This window comes from Scleropages formosus, chromosome 17 (assembly GCF_900964775.1).
Source record: "Scleropages formosus chromosome 17, fSclFor1.1, whole genome shotgun sequence".
NCBI classification, from domain to species: Eukaryota; Metazoa; Chordata; class Actinopteri; order Osteoglossiformes; family Osteoglossidae; genus Scleropages; species Scleropages formosus.
Window position 1 is genome coordinate 3,677,512 of NC_041822.1, and position 25,606 is coordinate 3,703,117.

Below are 25,606 nucleotides of genomic sequence, written 5' to 3' on the forward strand. Positions count from 1 at the left end.
GACCGATTCTGTACATTGGTTTTACTAGAGTCAGGTTTTACAGAAGATCTGGCTGTGATACTTGAAACTGGGTTTGCACCACTGGTTGTTTTAGGAGTACTGGTATCTTCACCAGCAGCAAATTTTAGAAATCCGGACAGAACACCCCCCTCATTTTTAGATGTTTGTTCAGCAGAAACATTTTCAGAGGACAGGAATGGAAGCTTGAACTTACTGCCAAGAGAGAAAGATTCTTCGGCAGGCTTTTCTACTTTAATATCGTCACCAGACTTAAACAGAGAAAACACTGAGCTGGTGGGTAAAGATGTATTTTGGGCTGGTTTTTCAGTAGGTGCTGATATCAGTGAAGCAATTGACTTCTTGAAAGGGCTGAAGAAACTGGTTTCCTCTGTTTCTGCTTGGCTCACTGTTTTTTCTTCCATTTTTGTTTGACATTCATTTGTAACAGTATGTACCTCTTCATTTCTCTGTGTTTCATTTGGTTGAATGTCAGGTGTCTTCTCAAACGAATCTTTCTCAGTCTCGAGATCTTGAGAGCCACTGCTTCCTCCTACTAGACATCCTTCTATGCTTTCCATGGTACAGAGTTCCTCATGATACAAGTTCTCACATTTTTCTTCAGATGAATTTTCATGGGTTTTAGATTTTAAAACATGTTCTTTCTTGGATTCAGTACTTGCTTGAGTTTTGTTTTCCTCTTTGGACTCCACCGCAGCAACTGTAGTTTGCTTTTCAGAAAAAAGCTTCAAGGGGTTGAGCCTTCCAAGCATGGAATCCATAATGGAAGGTTGCTGCTTTGAATTGGATTCTAGACCTTTATCACTGCTGCCACTGTTGCTCTGAGCCTCAGAGGCAGCTTGCTGGATGTCTTGGTTGCTATCATTTTGCTTGTTACTCTCTGATGACTGAAAAGGCAGAAGAGACTGAAGTGAAAATTTTTTCTCAGATGGGGGCTCCTGAGAGGCAGGTGGAACAATAGCTACTGGAGGTGAGCCAGCAGATTTAGGGATGAAAGAAAGCAGCTTGGAGAGTCCAGACTCAGCTGGAGCTGCACCTGAAGATGGAGTGGGAGTCTGGGCCTGGACCTCAGGAGTACCAGACTGCTGATTAGGAACCAGCTTGTCAGTAAGAGAATTAAACAGGGAGCTGACTGCATTTTTTACCCCAGCTATTCCTTGCTCCATGGGAATTTCCTCTTTAGCTTCAGCTGCTACCTCCTCCTTTGTTTCTTTAGAAGTGACACTGTGATCCTCCCCAACAGACTCTTTTTTTGTGCTGTCCTGAGATATCTTAGATTTCCCAGTTTTAGGCAGGGACTCATATTTGTTGATTTCTTCTTCCTTTTCAGCAAGGTACTCTGACACAGTTTCAACTAGGCTCTGTAGTTCATCCATTGCATCTACATATTCATCACTTGGTTCCTCCACTGGAGACAGCACAGCTTCTGAAACCCAGCTTCCACCTTTCCCTTTTCCATTCTTTTTATCCCGGTAGCCTTGAAGCTTATCACTATAGCCACTGAACGGAAAAAGATAACTTCCTTGTCTGTAATAATTCTCATTTCTGGAGTCAGTGGAATCTGGAATGAAAACTGGATCCACCTCCTCCCATTCCTCCTCAGAGCCTATAGAGTATAGCAGCTCCTCTGAACCCTCAGAGTCACACTCAATTCTGACATTTTGCCGAGCCAATTCCCCCTCTTGATATGCTGCATAGTTTTCCAGTGTGTCCTCTAGATTGTTTTTTGCCCACATTCTGGTTTTAAAAAGCAGTTCATCCTTCAAATCATGTTTCTCCATTTTTGCCTCTTGCCAAAACACCTGTTCTGCCTGCTGCTGTTGGCAGTGCTGGATGGTGGGTATGATGGAGATTTCAGGAGGGGAAGTTTCATCTTCAAAACTGCCTGCCTCTTTATAGACAAGCCTCACTTCTCTGCTTCCTATACCATGTTTTTTCTTTTTCCGTCGCTTGTCCAAAGCATCATAGTTCTCCTCAGTGTCACACTCCACTGTCTGATAGAAACGACTGCTTTTGGGCTCACTGGAGCCACTGGTCATGCGATAAATAATGTTCTTATCATCCTCATCCCATTGCTCCTCCTCTTTGTCCAAGTAATCATCCAGCACATTCATGTTAGATACCTTGTACTTGCTCTCCCAGTCTTCAATACCCATACCTGAATCTACAGGAATAATTCTCACCCTTCCTCTACCTCGTGGTGTTCTTGTATACATGGAAACAATATCAGTGACAGAGAATTGAAAAAAATGAAAAGGAAAAGAAAGAGACAAAGAATGGCAGTAAGGTGAGAACAAGCAAAATAAAAAAAAAACAATACCACTGACAAAAAGAACAAAATTTGACACTTAAATACATAGACATATGACTCCATATAATTAAATTCCAATTGCATCTGAGATGGCTGTCTTACGGAATATTAGCATAAAGTGGTAAAATGAATATGAATTAACCCATACTGGCTGTGATTTAAGAAGACTTTTCCCAAAGATAAATTATTTTAAAGTTTATTGATGAAACACTATTTTAATTTGCTAACAAGAATACATTGTGTTTTCAGGTAAATCACCAAGATGTTTTACCAGTAAACTGAATGACCTCCCACAAAAATCATTGTGCAGATTAAACATCAAAATCAACTTCCAACTTGGATATTAACTGGAGCCATTCTTAGGGATCTTCCATTAACTGTTCTGTATGTAATGCAAACTGAACATCAACAAAATATCACATCTGAGAAAAGAAAATGAAAAATATAAAACCAGAAAAATGAACAGGTTAAGAGACCATTAATCTTCAAACAAGAATCAGAGTAAATGTTACCAGTTTTTCTGCTGTTTGAAACCGAGCAGCGTGCATGTGTGCCTCTGCATACCTGGTCCCCCTGGGTTCTTGGTAGTCAAAGTCGTAACTCTGCATTGAGTCGGTGCCATAATTCTCCTGGGTGCTGGACTCCCTGGAGAGGGGCTGTTGTGGCAACCTGTGCCCAATGGGATACTGATGCAGCGAGGAGTTAGACTGGGCCGTGGTGTGGTACCTGGGGGGCAGGCTGCTGGTTTCACTGCGGTAGTCACTGTCTCGGTCATCCACTGCACTGTCATGATCTTCCAGTGCTGCAAAAAGGAAAGCATGGGCTCCAGAAAACAGAATTCTGTTTCGGCATTGTGGGGTTTTGTCTTGAAGGTTAATCCTCTGAGACAATAAGAAGGTGAACAATATCGACTGTAAAACACATAACCACAGATCACAGTATGAAACATAGGAATGAACTAACAAAATGTACTTATTTTTGTAGACTGTGAAAGTGAATAAGACATGTAAATCAAGTAAAAATAGTGTATCGAAGACACTAGCCCACATACAAAAAAATCCTGTATTAATGTATTTATTTTTGTTATGTGTAATTTCCATATATTCCAACATTAACATAAAGCAATGGAAAGCAAATGAAGGACATGAAGCATGAATGTGTCTGCACCCCAGTATATCAGTTAAGTTTAAAGAATCAGCCTTAAATTGGTCAAGATCTATTTGCCTTTACTACAACTTAAGCATATGTGACATAATGCTACTGTTTTGAAATAGCAATTTCAAAGGAAATCAGGAAACAATGGAAGATTTTCTGGGGATCTGATGAAATAAGTGTTTCTGACAATGCAATTAAACCCTGTCACAAAAGTACCACAGTAAATCAAGGCTGAAATGACAAGAAGGCAAGAACATTCTTTTCTGAATGTAAGGCTCTGCAATTTAGGTATTTACCACAATAAAGACAACATAATAAGTGGTTGGTAGCTGAGTGTCCAAATACAAGGCTCAAGCAGTTTCTGCAATATCTTCACTAATTAAAGCCTATTTGGTTTACTGATTATTAATAAAAAAACACTTTATAGATGACTGGATTCAAATTTCATACTGACAAGTTAAAGCTAGAATTTTAACTTTATTCTTTGCTATTGAATAGATATCTTTACTGTACAAGAGGCAATTCACATCATTAGTCTTGTACACTAAGCAACATACAGTTATTACCCATTTATACATCCTTAACATTGAAGGATGTGTATCTTGAGCAATGGTACAACTCCAGGGGGGATTCAAACCTGAACCCTTCACACTGCAAGACAGCCACCAAAACTACTACACTACCTGTCTAATATTTATGTTTGCATATAAAAATTGGTGCCCATCTAGGCTGTATCCTGAAAACATGAGGAACTACAGCTACAGTATAAGTGAACTATATTATGCCCTGCTTAGCCAGTGGTTTAATTATTAGACTTGGAAGTCTCTGAGGCTAACTTCAAGTAATTACATTACACAGTAAGTAGGATTTTCACAGAGTGACTAAATGTACAAATATTCCAAATGTCTGCTCTTTCAGCAGCTCCTTTCCTCTGTCCTCCCACCTAGGTGAGGACACTCATCTCAAAAAAAAAAAAAAAATACTGGCTAGGAACGTGATTTGGAATCATATAAATTCTGATAAAGTTTTATGCAGCTACTTGTGTGATGAACATTGGTTCATATGGTGGAAAGAAACAAACTAACTGTACTTAAGAATTACTCATTTGCATCTAAGTGTCTCTTTCTGCTAATGTAATGAAGTGTCTCTTTCTGCTAATGTAATGAACACATTTCATTTTCTATGAGTTGTATGTCGCTTTGGAGAAAAGCGTCTGCTAAATAAATACATGTACATGTAAATGTAAAAAATTCTCACCTTGATAAATAGTTGAAATATTCAACACTCGAGTCTTGGGGGAAAGGATGAGTGTTAGAGCTGGTGTATTTACACAAGAGAATGGCAATATGATGCACAGGGATGAACAATGATGTTTTGCTAATACCCTGCTCAAAAATAAATTCCTAGATCAGCCAGCTATGGCGAATACATGACTGTTCAAATAAAGTCATGAAGACAACTGTGATTTGCAGACATAGCTTATGAAGTTTAACCTCAGTTAAGTTGTCAGCATAACCCTACCCAGTTCACACTGGACTTCCTGCAAAGTCATGCTCTCCAAATTCAAGTCTCTCTCTGAATCTGAAAGCTCCGACCTCCTGATATCACACAGAGCCACCACCTGCTCGCTTGATCCGAGCCCATCGTCACTGCTACAGAACATCTCTCCGCAACCCTTCACCTTCATCTCTAAGATCATCAGCTTCTCCCTCTCCTCTGGCTGTTTCCCAGCTGCCTTCAAACCGGCTCCCATTTTACCTCTGTTAAAGAACCCCTCCATGGATCCCAACTCAGTCCAAAAGTACAGACCAGTCTCCCTCCTCTCCTTCCTGTCTAAAACTCTAGAGCCTGTGATCAACTATTTGAATTCCTCATCCGGAACCATGTCTTCGATGGATATCAGTCTGGTTTCAAAGTTGGTCAGTCCACAGAGATGGCGCTTCTGGCAGTGTCTGATGTTCTCCAATCAGCTAGAGCCACCTCCCTCTCCTCGGTCCTCGTCCTGCTCGATCTCTCTGCAGCATTCGACACTGTCAACCACCAGATTCTACTCTCCTCTCTTAGCTTGTGATCAAAGGAGCGGCACTAAGACGGTTTGAGTCATACCTATCTGACAGATCCTATCAAGTGGTCTGGTGGAGCTCCTGTTCTTCTCCTTTGCCTCTCTCAACCGGTGTCCTGCAGGGCTCGGTACTGGGTCCTCTGCTCTTCTCGATCTACACCTCCTCCCTCGGCCTGGTCATAGCCTACCATGGATTCAAATACCACTGCTATGCTGATGGTACCCAGCTCTTCCTCTCCTTTCCACCTGGAACATCAGACATTTCTGCACGCATTGCTGCTTGCCTGTCACACATCTCTGCATGGATGTCTGATCACCATCTCCAACGCAACCTCTCTAAAACAGATATTCTTCACCTCCCAGCTGGCCTGTCCTCCTGTCACAATCTATCGATCAAACTGGACAGCTCACTCATTTCGCCTACCTCCTCATCTAAGAGTCTGGGAGTGATGACTGACTTAAGTCTATCTTTCTCTGAGCACATCGAAGCCACAACCCGGACCTGCAGATACATCCTGCATAATATCTGCAAGAATCCATCCTTACCTCACAACTGACTCTGCCCAACTACTTGTCCAGGCCATGGTGACATCCCATCTGGACTACTGCAACTATCTTTTGTGTGGCCTTCCCGCTACTGCCATCAAACCTATGCAGCTTATACAGAATGCTGCTGTACGAGTTGTGTTTGACTTGCCAAGGTGTTCCCATGTATCTCCTCTACTCGTTTCTCTGCACTGGCTTTCTATAGCTGCCCGGATCAAATTTAAGACCCTTGTTATTGTCTACAAATGCATAAACAGAACCGCTCACAGCTATTTACAAGACTAGATCAACTGCTACACCCCAACCAGATTGCTTCGCTCGTCTACTTCCGCTCGCTTGGTGGTCCCATGCACGAAAGGTAAAGCGCGGAGGTTCTCAGCTCTGGCTCCATTGTGGTGGAATGACCTCTCACTCAGAACCGCTGAAACTCTGTCTACATTCAAGAACAGTCTGATAACTCACCTTTTCCGGACTCACTTCCCCCATGATCTCTCAAGCTCGTGTATGGTGTAAATGTTCATGCACCGTAACTTTATGATCATCCCCAGATAAGCCTGTACACAGCCGCTACTCCTGCATTGTATGTACATGTTTTTTTTTTTACCTTTTTTTAAAAAAAAACTTGTAGGAAAGTGATCAGGATTTGTCTATCCTGAGTTTTATCCATCTACTCATGCGATGAACATCAGTGCATAAAGTGGAAAGAAACAAACCAGATTACTTAAGAATCACATGTCTGCAACTATGTCTTTTGTTCTCCTAATGTGAAGCACAAATTGTATTTTCTCTGAGATGTACGTCGCTTTGGAGAAAAGTGTCTGCTAAATGAATAAATATAAATGTAAATGTGAATGTAACCTTTCAAAGAACAAGTAATTGCTAATCCATCATAGAATGTAGCACTTCCTGAAAAGACATACGATTTTCAGAGATTGGATATCCTCTTAATATTCAGTACTCAGTAGTGGAATAATGTTGCTGCTACTACAACAACCTCACAGATTTTACCACTTCTGTAACAATGTGCACACATTAGAAATATTTCTAGAAGAAAGACTTGTTAGGAATCTTGATGTAAATTATAAATAAAACCTTTCTGACCCATGCAAAGACAGCCAAAATGTGGAACATTATAAATATAATGTCATTTGGAAAAAAAAAAAGAAAAGAAAAACTAATTTTCAAAATGGAAAAGTTTGAGCTCTCATTACTGGAACATCTTGGTCTTAACTCCACACTCAAACCTGCGACTCAGCACCCTCCTTTTGAATGAGGGCAAAAAGAGCCACAGGCAGCATGGTGGCACAGTCAGTAGCACCGCTGTCTCACCTGGGTGTTGCGAGAGGATGTGAATTTGATTCCTGCTCAGTCTGTGTGGAGTTTGCATGTTATCCTTGTGTCTGCATGGGTGCTCAAGTTTCATCTCACAGTCCAAAGACATGCTGTTCAGGTTCACCCATAGTATGTGAGTGACAGAGAGTGTGTTCCACTGATGTATAGATGAGTGACCCAGTGTTAGTGTATCTAGCAGTGTAAGTCACCATGATGAATAAGGTGTTTGGGCTGGTAACACTACATGGAGTTCAAGAGAAGTTACTTTGGGGGGAAAAAGCATTTTCTTAATGAATAAATGGCAGATGACAGCATTTGTATCAGGAAGGATGAGCGAGAGGACATGAAGGAGACTGAGAACACAAACAGCCTCACTGGTTTTCACTGTAACATGCACTGGTCACAGACTTGCAGTGGAGTGGGTTGAGGGCTTCAAAAGAAAAATAACAGCCACATGAAAACTAATAAAACACAATTTAAAAAAAACATCTCCAGTACATACTCTGCTGATCACCCCATCCAAAATAACTCCAGTTGCCTGGTGTGGAAGCAAATGTTTGCAGAGAAAAAGAGTGGAAGGACAAAAACATAGCCTTAAATGTATTAGTCGGCAAAAACGGCCAAAAGATGTAGGGTTAAAAGTAATGATATCATTACTAAATATATTGCAAGAAGATATGACTGTTTTAGGATTGCTGAAAACTTCATTTAGTAACAACAGCAACAAAAGTTCTGTCTTATTCATGAGATCGGCTGGTCTCATTGTAAACTTAAAATAATATTTCAACGCTCATACTGTTGCAGTGTTCGTGTTTCAAAGGTATACCCTACACAACAAATATGGACAAGTGCCTTTGTGACATAAGTTAAAAGTTGTCTTGAATTAGCATAGATATGGCATTGTTACACAGAAAAAAAAAATCCTGAGTTTGATGATTTGTATATTTTATGAGCTGTAAAAACTAACTACATGCATCAATTGAACTGAGAACCAGAACAATTCATCATGCACTGTGAACTAAATGAATAAAATATAAATATGAAGCACAAAGTGCAGTTTTCTCCCGGAAATGCAGTTCTACTATCCACCATGTTCAAAAACGAGCGTATAATGTTGTTCAGCAATGTCATAAAATGACAGATGAATACAAATTGCTCAGAACAGCTCCTATAATGATCATTGCTTTAATGTAATACAAAATATGTGGGTTGTTGAGTACACAAGACTACACAAAAATATGTGCAGTTAGCCCTTCCCTATGAACGAGCTCCTCCATTTGAGCAAGTATCACAAATCAGTTGAAATGATTTAATATCTCCATCTAGTGACATGATGCAGAATTTCCTGTCTCAGAAGAAAAGGCTCTAATTTCATGTTCCATAGATTATCAACTGAAAAACATACACAGCGACAAGCAACTCAAACAAATCAAACTGTGGTTGCCAGCACAAATTTAAAACATTATAATTAATTCAAATTAATTGCAAAATCTACATTCTGATACTTGTTACATGTACAACACATCTGGTTTTTCTTAAATAGTTTTAATTAATAGCTACTAGTTTTACTCAATTCCTATTGTGTGTTGTGTTTAGCAAATGTTTTTAACTTATTTGAAATCTTAATGTATGTTGTTACTTTTTTATCCCACCCCCAGGAGCTTGTAGAAAAAGACAGTTCATTGCCAGCAACCACTGCTGTACACTATATTGTTGTGCTTTTGATAAATAAACCTTTGATTGATTGAGTGAATAATTGATGTATTATTGATGTACTCCCAATCAAAGGGTTGTCTTTCTTTTCCAAATACATTAAGAGCGTCAAAAATTTGTTCGGAACAAACTATGACATCAAAATGAAGACAGGAATAAAAATGAGACGTTACATATTAAAAAGCAAATAAATAAAAGCAGTAACACTGCATCTATAAAATGCATATGACTATAGCCACAGCTTGATATAAACGCAATCCATTATTTATGAGATGACCCAATAATATATAATTATGACACTAATAACTGAAAAGAACCAGAGAGACAGCAATCCTCAGTCCCAAAGAAAGACAAGACCTATTAATTTCAGTGTCGGCTCTTCCAGTTCTACAGACTTTCAGCTGTTACACTAAGCTGACCCGAAAGGGTTAGGAAGTCAAGGATCCTTGATGGGACCAATGTAGTTTACCTCCTGTTAATACAGTGAGAGACAGAAATGGAAATTCACACTTACAACACTGGGAAGGAATAGAGGGCAGTGTGCGCCTTGGACCATCTCGAAACGGGTACTGAACAAAAAAAGAGAGAAAGGAAGAAAGAGTGACATTAAAGGGAGGAGAAAATGGGATGTGAGTGTGATTAAAGACAAGATTATTTGGAAGTCTGAAATAGAAAAATCCCATTATAATCACCTATTAAAAACTTTTGATGTGAATTTGCTTAACTGTAAACCTGAAATTACAGGCAAGATTTTTTCATTTTAGGAGATTTTGAGATTACCTTTTCGTATATAAACTTAAACTGACAATATGTAACAGCTATCTGTATAACAGAATATGCTTGCACTACATTATAATATCTTTGAAAACTCACAAATGTTCAGTAATGTAATTAGTGTGATTAGCCACATATGACTGATCAAAAACGAAAAAGAAAAGTGCATATTCCCATTAAGGCACATAACATTAATATAAACGAACGGGACACTGATTTACCAAATAATACATAATCCCAGTCAAGAAGATTATCTGAAAGATATTTCTGGAGGGCTAGAATCCAGAACAAATTGTAAATAACTGGTACACACGGAATACAATCTTACCATGCTGCCATAGTGCTTTTTGCACATGTCACTGAAAGATGTTTTGTACATATTTAGCATCAACAATGGAGCACCAAAGCATCATATTCTTACTTGGTTGTTGTAGTAACCAAGTAATCCCCCAGATGGTGAGATTGGGCTGTTTACTACCTTTCCTTTTCCTCACAAACCATAGGAAGAAACATTAATAAGCATCAAACTTCTCGGTTCTCAAAAAAGATGGCTGTATTACCAGAATTTAACTGAATTTTAGACAGAATTACATGTCTGAATTTTCAGATGACTTTTCATTTTATTTCCACTGACAACATTACCCTCAAGACTAAGCCCTGAAATGTAGAAGCCAGTGTTGAACCAGTAAGTGAGATTTCTTCGCACTGAGTGAGACGTCGACATACGTAATAACACCCTGGTAAATGACTGCAAGCTTTACCTCGTCATGAATTCTCATGGCATTTATGCGCTCCAGCTTGCTGGTCCAGTACCTGGCCTCGTCTTCAGGGATGTCTAGTAGAGAACAACATTTAGCAACTACATCACTTCCAAAACGCCTCCATCCCAAACATATACCACATTATACATTTATGGTGTTCAATATGGCATGAACCACTTATGATTCCTGCAGGAGAGTAAAAATAGTTCAGTCCCATCCCTGTGCACTCTGGCAGGTTGCTCTTTCCACTGCTTGGTGTAATATTTAGAAGAAAAATAAAATGAAAAAATACAGATTTTGAAAACCTTCTGGAAATGAACAGTAAGGACAGAGAAGTAATTTATTTCCAAGCCTATGATGTAAAATACTGAGATGATATATGGAAAATCATTTCTCCTAAGTATCTATGGAAAGTTAATACTGTTGTTATAACTTCTAATGGCACAGTCACTTCATACTGACAGAACAAGCTGTAGCAAATTAGGCCATTTTACGTTAAGCTTTTTAGAACACTGTTTTAAAAAAAAGGGGTCACATTTTTATAAGGGCACCATATCCATGGATAGCACACAGACTGACAACTGTTTCAAGAGCCTTGCTGGCCTCTATAGGACACAGTAAATGACATTGCATCAGGACAATATACTACTATATTTACTTCTAACTGATGCTTTTCTCTGAAGTGACTTACAATTATTCACCCATTTACACAGCTGGATAATCTTACTGAAGCACCTTAGGGTTAGTACCTTGCTGAAGGATATAACAGTTAGAAGTGAAAGTTGAACCTGTGATCTTGGGGGTCCAAAGGCAGCAGCTCTAGCCACTAGACTACCACCTGTCCCAAAAAGCTCAGCGTTGGGACATCACACCTTCCTATACCAACAATTGAACCCAGGCTGCTGGGGTGAAAACCAGAAATCTTGACTGCTAGACCATATGGGAGATTCTTCACTATGACTCAAGGGAATATTCACTCAAGAGGAGCCTATACTTTATAAAGCCTTTAACTGTGTTCAAAAGCTATCATAATGAAGACAATAGAAAATACTCTCTGATGATGGAAATGACTCTGTTAAACCCTTTGCTCAGCAGCACAGGAATTTTTCCATTACCAATGGTCTTCAGACAAACTGTTCACCAGTCTGCTGATCTTGTGAGCTGAGTCAGCACAATTCCGACCTGCACTGGCACTCCATGCTAAAGCTTTGCACCGTGATAGTGGTGATGCATCGCACGTACCGAAAGGAAGCTCAAACCGCGTGTCCAGCAGCACCTGGTGGGGTGTTGGGCTTTTCGTCCCATAGATCTCATCTGCCTTCATCAGTACCTCCGAGTCCAGGGGTATCCACTCGCCCGGACCCTCCTGTAGAAATAGACATATAGAAATACAAAGAGGGTTACATAGCAAGTGGTACAGAAGGAGAACTGTTTTGTACGTTTCAAATGACTGCTGATCCATTATAAAACGATAAAATATCTTGTTTGGAAGTTTGTGCTGCCTGTCTGCATAGTGCAGCACATAGAGCATGTTTTTCAAGGCCCAACACGTTTACTGCCTGACATGCCATTATCATGTGGAGGAATAACTGTTACAAGGAGGTTTGTATTACTACTGATAGCTGAACCTAGCCAACTTCAATAACAGCTTGTCCCAAGCACGGTCGCGGCAAGCCAGAGCCTATCCCAGAGACATAGGGCAAAAGGCTGACAGGGTGGGCACACCCTGGATGGGACACTAGCTCATCACAGGGCCACAACTCCCTACCTAGTCACACACATGGGCAAAGGTACTGGAGCAATTACAGGGCAAGCATTTTGCTCTAGAGCACTACAGCTAGAAGCAGCTATTGAACCAGCAACCTCTGGAGCCAAAGGCAGCTGCTCCAACCATGATGCCACCACAGCTAGACCTTTCCCATGTATGTATATATGTATATATGTATATTACACATACCAGAAACAAGAGATCAGTTCTCATCTGCAGCTATGTCTCTCTTAATGTAATGCACAAATTGTATTTTCGCTGAGATGTACGTCGCTTTGGAAAAAAATAATCTGCTACATGAATAAATGTAAATGTAAATGTAAGAGAAATCTTGGCTTTCACCATGTTAAAAATCAAAAGTTAAAATAAAAGTAGCACCCCATTTTATTTGGCACTTTTACTAGCTGTTGATTACCTTCTGCCCCGTGACCCCGTATGGGACAAGCGGTTCTGAAACGTGTGATTACCTTCTGTTCATACATGCACTTTCAGTCTGTCCAGTCCAGCAGTCATACAGACAGTTTCTGCATTCCTCTCCTAACCTTACTTGAGAGGACTCATTGTCATTCACAGTGAAACTGTAGATGATCACTCAGATACTAGGCAGACATTTAACAGCTAGATGTCAGGCCCTCACATGGAAGGTCTGTGCGAGTGCTTTTGTGTGTGCTCCTCTCTCTCACCTCGTCTGACTGACGGATGGTGTTGAGAGGAATCCAGGCCGTGCCCACCATGGTGTCCCAGATCAAACCTTTGTTCCACATCTCCACGACAAGGCCCAGATCCAAGCGGTTGATCTCGCTGCAACACAGAATAAAGAAGCACAGCTATTACTACTAGCATATAAACCACCATTGCCTTGTTCCCTTCATATACCCTTGTGTACCTTAACAGCTGTATCTCAGAACCATTCTTGACCAGTCTACTTATTGGGTGTGCTTTACACATGCTCTGAAACCTTGATCACTAGTTAAATCTCATATCTTCCCTGGTTTCGTACAGTTGAGAAGTGAAATACACGTCTATCAAAAATCTGAGTACATCTAGGCAGCATGGGCAATACTTGCATGGGACAAACTGACCAGATGAGTGAAAGTAAAGCAACACGCAAGTGTCCTGGATCCCTAGGAGCCTGCAGAGCTCCATGGACATGGAAGCTGATTTTCCCCTGAAACCTGTTAATCAAAAGCCTTAATAAAAATAAAACTAGTTGGCTTTTACCCTGGTAATGTATACACTTATCACCCATTATCTGGTCTCCCAAAATCAGTTTTTTTCTGTATCCCTTCCGAGATTATTAATGCCACTTATCACTAATCAGCCTCGACTGTCATTGATGCGGTATGCAGCATCTGGTCTGGCATGATAAACTGAGACCATGTTTGAAAATAGTGCAAAGCAGCTGTGTGAGGCACTGTACTTTAATTGTATAATTTATCTATGTAAGTGTGTCATATACCCTTTGTCTTTCTCAAGCCAGTCCACATATGGTCACAGTACGTTAACATTATGAAATCCTTATTTATATATTTATAAAATACATCACATACATTGCCCCTTTCACGAATTAAACTTCCACAAATAGCTTATTGTTTCCGTAGACACAGAATGTGTGTTCCTATAAGCACTCCTGAAGGGACATGGTGGTACAGTGGCTAAAGCTGGTGTCTCTCTGCCTGAGCTGCTTGGTATGTTTGGGGTTTGACTCCAAGGTGTGTGGAGGTTGCATGTTTTTTCCCTGTATTTGTACCCTCTAAGTGGGCATGCAAGAAAATACACTAGTAAACCACTTCTATGCCTCCCACACCTTGAAATTTTTGTAAATGGCTATGAGTTGGTGTTGACTTGGTGGTACAGCCATCCATAAGTGCCCTTGATGCCATCAGAAGTGAGGGGCCAAGAAGAAAAATATCAAATAGTCCATTTTTAACTAATTTCTGTATTAATTTAGAAAAAAAAAAGTTTAACAAAACACACACACACACACACACACACACACACACACACACACATTTTCTGAACCCACTTGTCCCATATGGGGTCGCGGGGAACCGGAGCCTACCCGGCAACACAGGGCGTAAGGCCGGAGGGGGAGGGGACACACCCAGGACGGGACGCCAGTCCGTCGCAAGGCACCCCAAGCGGGACTCAAACCCCAGACCCACTGCAGAGCAGGACTCTGTTCAACCCACTGCGTCACCGCACCCCCCTTTGTTTAACAAAACATGTACATACATATATACATTTTCAGAACCGCTTGTCCCATACGGGGTCACGGGGAACCGGAGCCTAACCCGGCAACTCAGGGCGTAAGGCTGGAGGGGGAGGGGACACACCCAGGACAGGACGCCAGTCCGTCGCAAGGCACCCCAAGCGGGACTCGAACCCCAGATCCACCGGAGAGGAGGACTGTGGTCCAACCCACCGCGCCACCGCACCCCCCAAAACATATAATGAAATTAAAAGAAAATTTGTAGTTCATACCACTATTCCAAAAGTAGGCCTTAAAAAATCTCTGCCAGACTGGTGAGGAAGCTTTTTACAATAAGGCTCATCCTTGCTATTATTTTCCAGGAGCAAACTACAAAAGTTTGATTTTGGGTGGGATGGGAGTTGGAATGAATTGGACATTTTTCCCATGAAAATAATGGGATGTGGCTTTTCGAGTTTTTCGGTATTTGGTTGTTTTTCAGGAACAAATCAGGCCAGCTGTAGGTAGAGTGAGTGTACGTCTTATTTCCCCTTATGAGATTTCATGGGTCCATTATGGCTCAACAGATCCCAGGTTCAGAAGCTCTGCCAGACCATAATGTTCAGTAAGGTATACACACGTGGAAAAGCTAAAAGACACTCTAATGAATTATATATGCAGACACTGAAAGAACTATGACAAAACAGCCCTCTTTGTCATGTCAAGCCTTCCAGCAGTGGTAATGCACACAGTAATGCATTTACTCCTAATAATAAAATTAGACGCATCAAAAGGTAGACAGGAATAACACATTCTCAAACATACATTAGTAATCTAAAAGAGACTAATGTCTCACTTGCATATTCATACTTTAGTTTCATCAGCAATTCGATCGATATTTGGGAATGAATAATGAAGGAAAAAAACTGTGCCTGAGTCTTTTTTTAAGGTTTTTATGGTATCCTGTAATTAACTACGGCGCTTCTAGTGCACTCCTCTCTAGTTCCCACATATTCCAAAAAGTGGTGTCACAAATAAAATGAATAAATTAATAAAAATAGCAGACAACATCATATTAGACTGCTGCATTAGGCAATCACAAAAAGGGTCCTCTGAGAATACAACGAAAACAGGAATTTTTTTTTAGTGCAGAACAATTTTCTAGTTCCCACAAAGAACAATAACGCAGCCTTGGCTATCATTCAGTCTGATTTAGCTCCAGGTTCAATACCTTTCTTGCAGGAAACAAAGCAGAGAGGGTTAAGTTGCTTATGGTGCTGAGGGTTTAACAATCACACCATAGTCACCGTTGTTATTTCCAGAACTGAAGCAATGAGTCATTTGTGCAAAGGTAATATAATGACAGTTACATAAAGATACAGTTTGGTGGTATGTCCCCTAAGGGAGATAACTACCTCTTAAACTGTAGCACTCGACAGAATCGATTTCAACAAGAAATGAGAAAAGTGGAGTTGTGCCTGGAAGTGGGTTTATATAGGACAGATGCTTCAATGCAAGTGTTTTCCAGCTTTGCACACAGTGACGTGCAATGTACATGTTTCTCAAACGTTTAATATTGATTATTTCATAAAGCCAGTGGAAAGACAAAATGTGTATAAATTTACATGTATTCATTTAGCAGACGCTTTTCTCCAAAGCAACGTACATCTCGTAGAAAATACGTGTTCATTACATTAAGAGAGACACTTAGATGCAGACGTGTAATTCTTAAGTACAGTTAGTTTGTTTCTTTCCACCATACGAACCAATGTTCATCACACGAGTAGCTGCATAAAACTTTATCAGAATATCCACGATTCCTGATCACCTTCTTGGTAATGTTTTTTGCGATATATAAACATTTACATTACATTGCAGGAGCAGCTGCGTAAAGGTTTATCAGGGCATGATCTTAAAGTCAGTTCATGAACATTTACACCTTACATAAACTTAAGGGATCATGGGTGAAGTGAGTCAAGTGTTCAGATGAGTCTTGAAACAGGGAGCTTCAAGACCCTTTTTAAATGTGGAATGACATGTACGTTGAGCAGGAAACACTTCTGGAAGCATACCCTGCATCACGTGGCCCAGATGGAGAGTGCATCACCATCCCTGCACTGTGCTTCTCCTAAAGATCCTCTTCAACTTGTGGCTCACCTGCTCACTGAGCAGCATGTACCACTAACTCTGGCACGGCTCTGCTTCAGACTGACGTTAATAAGCTCTGTTTACCTCAACCGGTGCACTGTATGGTCCTGCATGTTCTATAAATAAAACCAGGAATTATTAATGAAGAGTTTTCCCTCTTTGAACTCACAAACCTGGAGACATAGGACGTTTGTCCACATCCTTTAACAGGCTGAAAGAAAAATGTGTGCCTTTCTAACTGAGATAAATGACTGAGAAATGAAATTATTGCACAGCTGTATCCAACCAGACCTGTGGAAGACTTGAGCTTCAAAGGATGATGTTACCAATTAGAATGGACAGGAGATCAACAGCAGTGACAAGCACTTCCACAGAGGAAGATTCAAGCTGTCCAATTCATATATTGCAGAGTACTTTATGTAATACACTTTTCTTACAGTTTAGTCGTTGACATATTTCATATGTTTAAACAAGAACATATATATTTTACACAGTGTTCACTGTCCATAGCTGATTCAGCATTTAATGCTTTTTAAATGTTTAATTGTTCAACAGGGCACCAAGTAATTGGAAACTAACTGCAAAATGTTGACAAACATTCATTAAAATCATTTCAGGAATGCCAGCACTAAAGCATAGCTGCAAGTCCTGTTTTTACTGCACTACAACAATTGGACTTATGCAATATTTACTCACTTAGCTGATGCTTCTCTCCAAAGCAACTGAGAAGAGTAGGGTACTTAGAGTTATGTACCCATTTAAACAACTAGGTAATTCTACTGGTGCTATTTAGGGTTAGTACCTTGCTCAGGGGTACTACAGCTAGGAATTAGGCAGGAATCAAACCTGTGACCTTGGGGTCCGAAAGCAACAAGGCTAACCACTACACTAGCAGCTGTCCCACTATGGAGCAGATTAGTGGAGATTCCATATCAGAGATGTGCAGTCCATAAAATGGTCTTGTGTGACAGATGGCAGGACGCGAACCCCAAAATCCTCTCGTCCTCCTCTCCTCTTTCATCTCCTCCTCCTTTCATGCTCTTTCATTCCAGCTTTCCCTCTTGGCATTCCTTGGCACACAGCAAGTAGAAACCTCTGTCTCATGAAACATTTTGGTTCCGCTTCGTTCCGTTTGGGAGTTGGACATCTGCCACCCCCTTCTGCATAAACTCTCATTCCCCTACCACCCTCCCCCAAGATGGAGAGGGATGCACCTGTCTTGAAGCTAGTTGGGGATGGAGAAAAATATGTACTGTCAGTAAACCATTCTGACTGCTTCGTTGTGCTGCGGGAAAACAGAACGTTGAATCCCGACAAAAAAAACCATGACAACTTGAGTTCCACTAAATAATTAAAAGTAGGTAATAATTAAAGGTTAGGTATAAATTTAAAAAAAAAACCTGTAAGTAGAATCTAGGTGCATAACACCAAGAGTAGCATTTAATGCTGAGGGCTGAATAATATCTATTGCAGAGACCAGCGTCGCATGCCAAGGAACATGTCCCCAGCATGTCAGCTAATGTTGTGTGAAGGTTCTCGGTTCTAGCTCTGTTGTGGTGGAACAACCTCCCCCTTTCACTCAGAACTGCTGAATCTCTGTCCACTTTTAAAAAGGGTCAAAAAACTCACCTCTTCCAGACTCACTTTGCCCATGACCTCTTAAGTTCATGTAAGGTGTAAAAGCTCATGCACTATAACTTTAAGATCATGCCCGGATAAACCTTTACACAGCTTCTCCTGTAACGTAACGTAAATGTTTATATGCATCTCAAAAAAAAGTACTAGGAAGATGATCAGGAATCATGGATATTTGGATAAAGTTTTATGCAGCTACTTGTGTGATGAACATTGGCTCATATGGTGGAAAGTAACGAAGTAGCTGCACTTAAAAATCACGAAAAAATCTAAGTGTCTCTTCCTGCTAATGTAATGAACACATTGTACTTTCTATGTGATGTATGTTGCTTTGGAGAAAAGCATCTGTTAAATGAATACATGTAAATTTCGCATGTTGGCTGCCTTCTTTTCAGTCACCTGTGATTATTTGCTTCACCGGAAGTAGGCCGAGCTGTTCAGATCGCTTCAACACGCCCAATGGACTGTCATTCACATATCGAATTACATTTTTACCGCAGCAACTGAAAGAAACGACTGATCTGACACTGTCCTCAGCACATGCAATGTTGTGGTGCAGCCACCACTGTTCATACTCGGCACTGATTGTAGATGTAAAGCATCTCCTGACTCTGGCATGGCTGGACCTGACTGTGAAGGAATCTCAGCCATATTGTACGCTTGGGGTTACCTCAGGCAACCACTTAGCACATACAACAAGAGACAGCTCCCTGGAAGGGGATCAGGACCAGCTCATCACTTATTATCCTGTACAGCGCTACTCCAGTCAGCTGTTTTCCCTTCCCACATAAGCATGGGAAAAGCAATGTGCTGCTTATTTTACGATTTCAATTAAAATTGCTCAACCATCTGTGGAACCCGAGCGTCTGTGCTGCAGGTGTCATGTCTTGGAAATGTTGTTACTGCTGAGTTCATATACTCTCATAACCAGCACCATCTGCCAATCTCTAACTACTGCAAATACATACAACAGGAATACAAATATTTACAGGCAGTCCCCGGGTTATGAACATCCAATTTACATACAACCCGTAGTTACGACCCACCCCCCGTAAAGTCTACTATATTAAAAATTGGTGTTACATACAATAGGCGTTACTTTGCAACGGTGATCGAAACATTGTGCGTCTACAGCGGTTCGTCGGCGCGTGAGCCCAAAGTAGGATTAACACTTCCTTCTTTTCAGTCAGACCACGTTGCTGTTAACAGTGACTCGTGTGTGTTACTTTATTTGATTTAAATGTTTTGTTTTTACCCTCGTAACCATGGCACCAAAGCGTAAATGTGATGCAAGTGATGGTGATACATCAAAAAACAGGAAAACAATCACGACTGAAACTAAAACGGAAATAATAAAGCGATCATAAAAAGGTGAAACGCCAACGAACATTGGAAAAGCAAACATTAAAGTTTCTCACACAATCTCTCTCACTCTCGATTATAAATACTGTAGTAACATTTATTATTATTATTATTATTATTATTATTATTATTACTGTATTGTTATATTAAATATGGTTTAGTGTATCTGGAAGTGTTTAATGTTTTTTATGCACAGAAAGGTACACTATATACTATGACAAACATTTGACTAACTGATGTTAGATACACAATGTACCTAACTGTTCCAGCTTACGTACGAATTCAACTTAAAGACAGACTTAGGAACAGAATTCGTTCGTAATCCGGGGACTGCCTGTATATTATAGGTACATAAAACACACACACACTGTCTGAAGCCGCTTGTCCCGAATGGGGCTGCGGCAAGCCGGAGCCTAACGGAGGAACATAGGCCGTAAGGCTGAAGTGGGAGGGGACACACCCAGGATGGGATGCCAGTCCATCACAGGGCACCACAAGCAGCATTCGAACCCCAAACCCAACAGAGAACAGGCACAGGCCAAACCCACTGCACCACTGTGCCCCCTGTACATAAAACAATATGTATAAAAACAATAGATAAAACATACAATCAATGGATAAGTAGATATAATCATATTATCTGAGTGCAGTGACACAAATGTGATGGCTACCCAGGCAAAAAAGGGGAAAGAGAAAATGTCATACTTCCAGGATGGTTCAATTTTATCTGCCGTAACGTGATTAATCTTTGCCAATGTACTGACAGTGGTGTTCTGGAACACAGTAATCCAAGAAGGAGCAAACAGAGGCAGACAGGACAACACTACATCCAGCCATCCAAATAAAAATCAGCATCTACTAGTAATCGCATGCAATGGTACTAAAATGCAGTGTCAAGAAGACAAATGGATGGATCTACTGACCGCTGTCATTAGATTTAAAGTTTACTTGTGCTTAAAAGGTTTAGTTCAGATGCCATGTTTATGTGATTATAATCACTAAGTTAGTAGAATGTTACATGCTGAGAGAATAAACAATGTGATACTGCACACGGTGGGTGCTTTAAATGTAGGGGGATGACTGTGTATTTCTTTTTCACAGAAAAAGTGTGGTTGGCCACTTGTCTGTGCTCTCTGGACCACACTGTTGACTAGAGTGAGATTAAGGCTGGCCCTAATCCCCATCAGTGCTGAGGTTTACCCCGATCAGTACACAGGCCAGCAAGCCTTTAATCCTGCTGACCAGGGTCTCCTTCTCAACCTCAAACCCTGGCTCAACACATGAAAAGATGCCATCTCACAAGCGCAAACGTAACTCTCCCCAGTGCTAAATGCTCAGCAGTAACATATGTTGTTAGTCACTGCCAACTACGGATGACTGTCATTGTCCCACTGCAAAGGGGAACCACACTGTGCAGTAATTTACTGCAAACATAAACGTTCCTGGCAGCTTCAAATTCGTCTTATACAGTAACATTTGTCACAGCAGATGATAATGGGAGTGGCACAGCGGCTCAGTGGGTTTGGATGTGAGTTTCAGTCTGGCTCTGTCTGCATGGAGTTTGAACATTCTCTCATGTGGGTTTCCTCTGGGTGCTCTTGTTTCCTCCCCCAGTCTACAACGTGTTCTGGGCAAGCTCTTTACTCAAATGTGCCATGTGTGAGTCATTGAGTCTGTGTGTGATTGCGGTCTAATGGATTTAATCTGATCCACGGTGTACCTTGTTTCACACCCTATGTTTTAATTACTATATAAGTATTTACATAGTTCATTAAAATCAAAAGATTATCTTAATTAAATATATCACAATAAAAACATGGGAGAACAGAGGTGACTTCATAAAAACAAGAAAGTCAAAAGAAACAATAGTATTCAATGAGTGAGAGTACTAGAACAGTACATATCAGGATCCACATTTATACACATTTCTTCCACGGTGTCTCGGCTAGTTTTTGCCCTGCTGAATATCATGTTGCAATGTTTGATCAAGTTTTAAAATGATCAGCTGGCCAGTTGGTACCTCCTCTGGATCCTGCAGCAATAAACTACAAAAGTACAGTTTGTATAAAATATAAGTGAGTACAAAGTCACAGGGTACAATCATAGAATGGAGTTCTCAGATGAACTGACACAGGATCAACACAGGACAAGACACAGCGGTCAGCATCAATGTAACAAAATCAAACTATTACAAAGATAAACTGTGGCTAAGAGTACAGCGAGAAATGACAAAAAAATTATCACCGAGTGAGACACATAGAAATGAGAATAAAGCTCTTTAAGGTCATGAAAAAGGTAAGAGAAAAGAAATGATTTTCGTTGTCAGAACAACCATTAAAGAATCACAGCCAGGCTGAAGTCTTTGTGAAGCTGTTGCAGGTTTCCCCCACTATCAGAAAGTAGAGCGTTCCTATGAAACCTTTCGTAAGATGAAATGGCATAAAGCGAAAAAGCAATTACCATTAATTTTTATAGGAAAAATTTTGAGCGTTCCTAGAAACAAAAAAATAACCCACTAAATCATACCAAATAACACAGAAAACCTATTAGTAGGACTGGTGGAAGCAAGCAAGTTCTACACACGCACAACGTCTTTCTTTCGTTCGCTACGATCTAAACGCTTAAATACGTCCAGTTTTACGCTAAGCGTAATACCCTTACGAGCTCTCTTGGGCTTTTCTGATACCTTAGGACACATCTTGCTAATGGATGCACAAAATAAATCGAGATAAAGCACAGGTGCTCACAGACACAATTCAAAGCTATGGTGGCTTGACGCTGAGATGATGAGCGTAGGTCCTGGAGAAGGAGCCTGGCGGCGCTACTGTGGCTGCCCGGGGTGAGCGCTGCCTCTAGATCTCACTGCAAAACAAACGCTAAACGCTGTTTTCGTTTTTCGCCTTTTTTCGTAAAAGCGAAAATCCTCTTCAAATTTTTTTCGGTGAGAGAACACAGGTACTAATGTAGGTCTTTGGTAAGAGTGAAGTGACATAAAGCGAACTTCGAAAAGCGGGGGATACCTGTATTGTCCTTCTTCCATAGTGTCTAACTTTGTGCTCCATATAATGATCCTATTTGTCCAATTATAGGCAACTAGTGCCCGTTATCTGAAAGTTGGCACAGGGCAGGAAATGGGCAGCTGACCATCTGCATCTGACCAAGTGCAGCTCTACCTTGTTCCATAGTTCTGCCTCTGGCCAACTTATATTGCCTACACAGGACACTGCCTTGACCAGAATTCAAGCAGCACGGCTAGGTATGACCTTGACTCTAAACCATTCACAGAAAACTGCTTTATGAAATTAAATTGTACAGATCTGTAATTAAAGCTGCTGCAACTCACAGTCAGCACTCCATATTTGAAAAACAACTGACACTTGCAGAGCATGAATGATTTAATTCTCCTCCACATATCTGGCAGCCATAATACAAAGCTACACAACAGTCCAGTGAAAGGTACAGAACTTACAACATGAAGTCCTGCTCCCAGCATGGTTGATCTCCACGGACGGTGACTGTTGTGCTTTTGACGTTCTGCACTTTCAGCGTCACATAGGTGTTGAACTTATCTGTCAAACAAAATTGAAATAAATTAGATTCTTGCGCACTTTCAAGTGTCAAGTATTCATCATGCGTCACTTGATCATTTATTTCCAGCAGTGAATACAACGAGTATATTCCACAATTAAATGTCTGAAGATGCGTACATAAATATACGCATATAAATGTGCATGATATATTTTATCCTTTTAAACATTTAACCAAGTCTATGTGCTTCTGAACCAATAACCAAGAAATAATTATTTTGCATCAGACAGCCACATTCATCGGACACTTTCCGCCAAAGTGACTAACAATTATTTACCTGTTTCTACAGCTAGGCAATTTTACTGGAGCAATTCAGGGTAAGTACCTTACTTAAGAGTACTACATTTGCAGGGGGATTTAAACCTGTGACCTTTGGATCCAAAGGAAACTGCACCAGACCCTCCAACTAAAGCCACTCCAACCCCTGTTCTACTTGCTGCCCCTCAGACACCACTCACACCTGGAAACCTGTCATAGTTACTGCTGACAACTACCAAATAACACTGAGATGCCTGACCACCACTGATTATAATTGTTTAACAGTATGTTACCATGACTCCCCTATTTAAGCACCTTCTGCCCAAACCGAGAGAAATCCTTTAGATACTACTCCTGGAGATAAGAAGAAACCCCTTTTCTGATGGGAGACAGTTGGTAGTGTAGTGGTTATAGCTGCTGCTCTTGGATTCAAAGGTGACAGGTTTGATCCCTCTCTCTGGCTATAGCACCCTTGAGCAAGGTACCAACTCTAAAATTGCTCCAGTAAAGTTACCTAGCTACATAAATGGGTAAATAACTGTAGGTAAAACAACAATTGTAAGTTGGTTTGGGAACAAAGCATTAACTTAAATGAATAAATGTCTTGCCCAGTCTAAATAAAATTACAGTTGAATGTAAAGCCTTGTGTTCACATTCCCTTGTCCAAGCAAACCAGAACAGTTGTCATATGGTTTTTTTCCCTAAACATAAATTCCAAAAAAAAACCCTTTCAGTGCACTAAAATGATAGAATAAGCTTAATTTTTCAACTCTGCATAAATGAGCTCTATGAGTCAGAAGGGGTGGTGCAGCAGGTAATGCTAGTACCTGACAGTACCTGGACTGTGTGACTGGGGACAGGTGCAAGGCCTCTGCTGTCTGTGCAGAGTTTGCTTGTTCTCCTTGTATTTGCATGAGTTTCTTCCCAATGTCCAAAGATGTGAATCTGGTAACTAAGTTGTTTGCTGTGTATACATGTGAAAGAATGGGTGCAATTGCCCTGTGGTGGCCTGGGGCCTATGAAGGGTGTACCCTTCCTTGTGCCCTACCTTCTAAGATAGGGTTCATATCACCATGATCCTGCATCAAGACAAGCAGTTACTGATAATGAAGGAATAGAGCAACAGATTACTCACTACGGAAGTATTATAACCACGACATAAACACATAAGACAGAGAAAGAAATCCTGGCTTACATTAGTTGTGATTTAATATGCTTAACAAGCAAAAATATGGCAATATATTAAGATACCAGCCACTTTGTTAGATACAATTAGCTTTTATTCCGAAGAAGACACCCATGCCGATAAACTTAATTCCTTCAGGTATGGATTCAACGAGGTGGTCTAAGTTTTCCAGATGTTCTTGGCCCATTCTTCATCAACAGTTGTAGTAGGTTTTTTGATGGAACATTCCTCCCATTTCCATCTCATGCAGTCTACTGGATTGAGATTTATGGGCTTCACGCATCACTGGAGAACTGTAAAATCACTGTCATGTTCAACGAACCATCCAAAGGTGACACGTGCTTTGTGATAAGGCATAGTATTCTTCTCAAAGCATTTGAAACAGGGTAAACTGAAGGGATGAAGGGATGCACCTGGTCAGTAACAATGTTTAGGTACTTTCAGATAATGCTCAGCTGGTACTAATGGTCCTGATGTGTACCAAGAAATTATTCTTCACAGATTACACCATCAATAGCAGTTTTGGCTGGTGGTGGTGAAACGGTATTGGATTTATGCTATTTATGTTGTAAGCAACATTTCTCCACTCTTCGGTCATCATATCTCCACTGAGGCCCCCTCTTCTTGTTAATTATCCAAATGGAGTTGAACCCAGCATGGTCTTCTACTGTAGCTCATCCTCTTGAAGATCTGATGAGCTGTCTGTTGTGCTGAGACACCCTTCTGCAGACTGTTGAGCTGAGCTGTTACTTATTTACAATAATTATTTGTGTGTTAGCCTGCCCAGATTTTTATATT

At 40.6% G+C, this 25,606-nt stretch overlaps 1 protein-coding gene across 1 annotated transcript in view; it reads right to left on the minus strand.

Moving 5' to 3' along the window:
* Positions 1-24,689, minus strand: part of LOC108938954 (protein unc-13 homolog B-like) — a 105,679-nt gene extending 80,990 nt beyond the window's left edge. The window contains exons 1-7 of the mRNA XM_029259705.1: positions 24,671-24,689; positions 23,246-23,345; positions 13,124-13,241; positions 11,915-12,038; positions 10,673-10,746; positions 9,652-9,706; positions 2,894-3,131 (exon numbers count right to left, since the gene is read on the minus strand). Coding sequence (XP_029115538.1) covers positions 2,894-3,131; positions 9,652-9,706; positions 10,673-10,746; positions 11,915-12,038; positions 13,124-13,241; positions 23,246-23,345; positions 24,671-24,689 — 728 coding nt within the window. The remainder of the gene's footprint in view (positions 1-2,893; positions 3,132-9,651; positions 9,707-10,672; positions 10,747-11,914; positions 12,039-13,123; positions 13,242-23,245; positions 23,346-24,670) is intronic.
* Between the last annotated feature and the right edge of the window lie 917 nt (positions 24,690-25,606).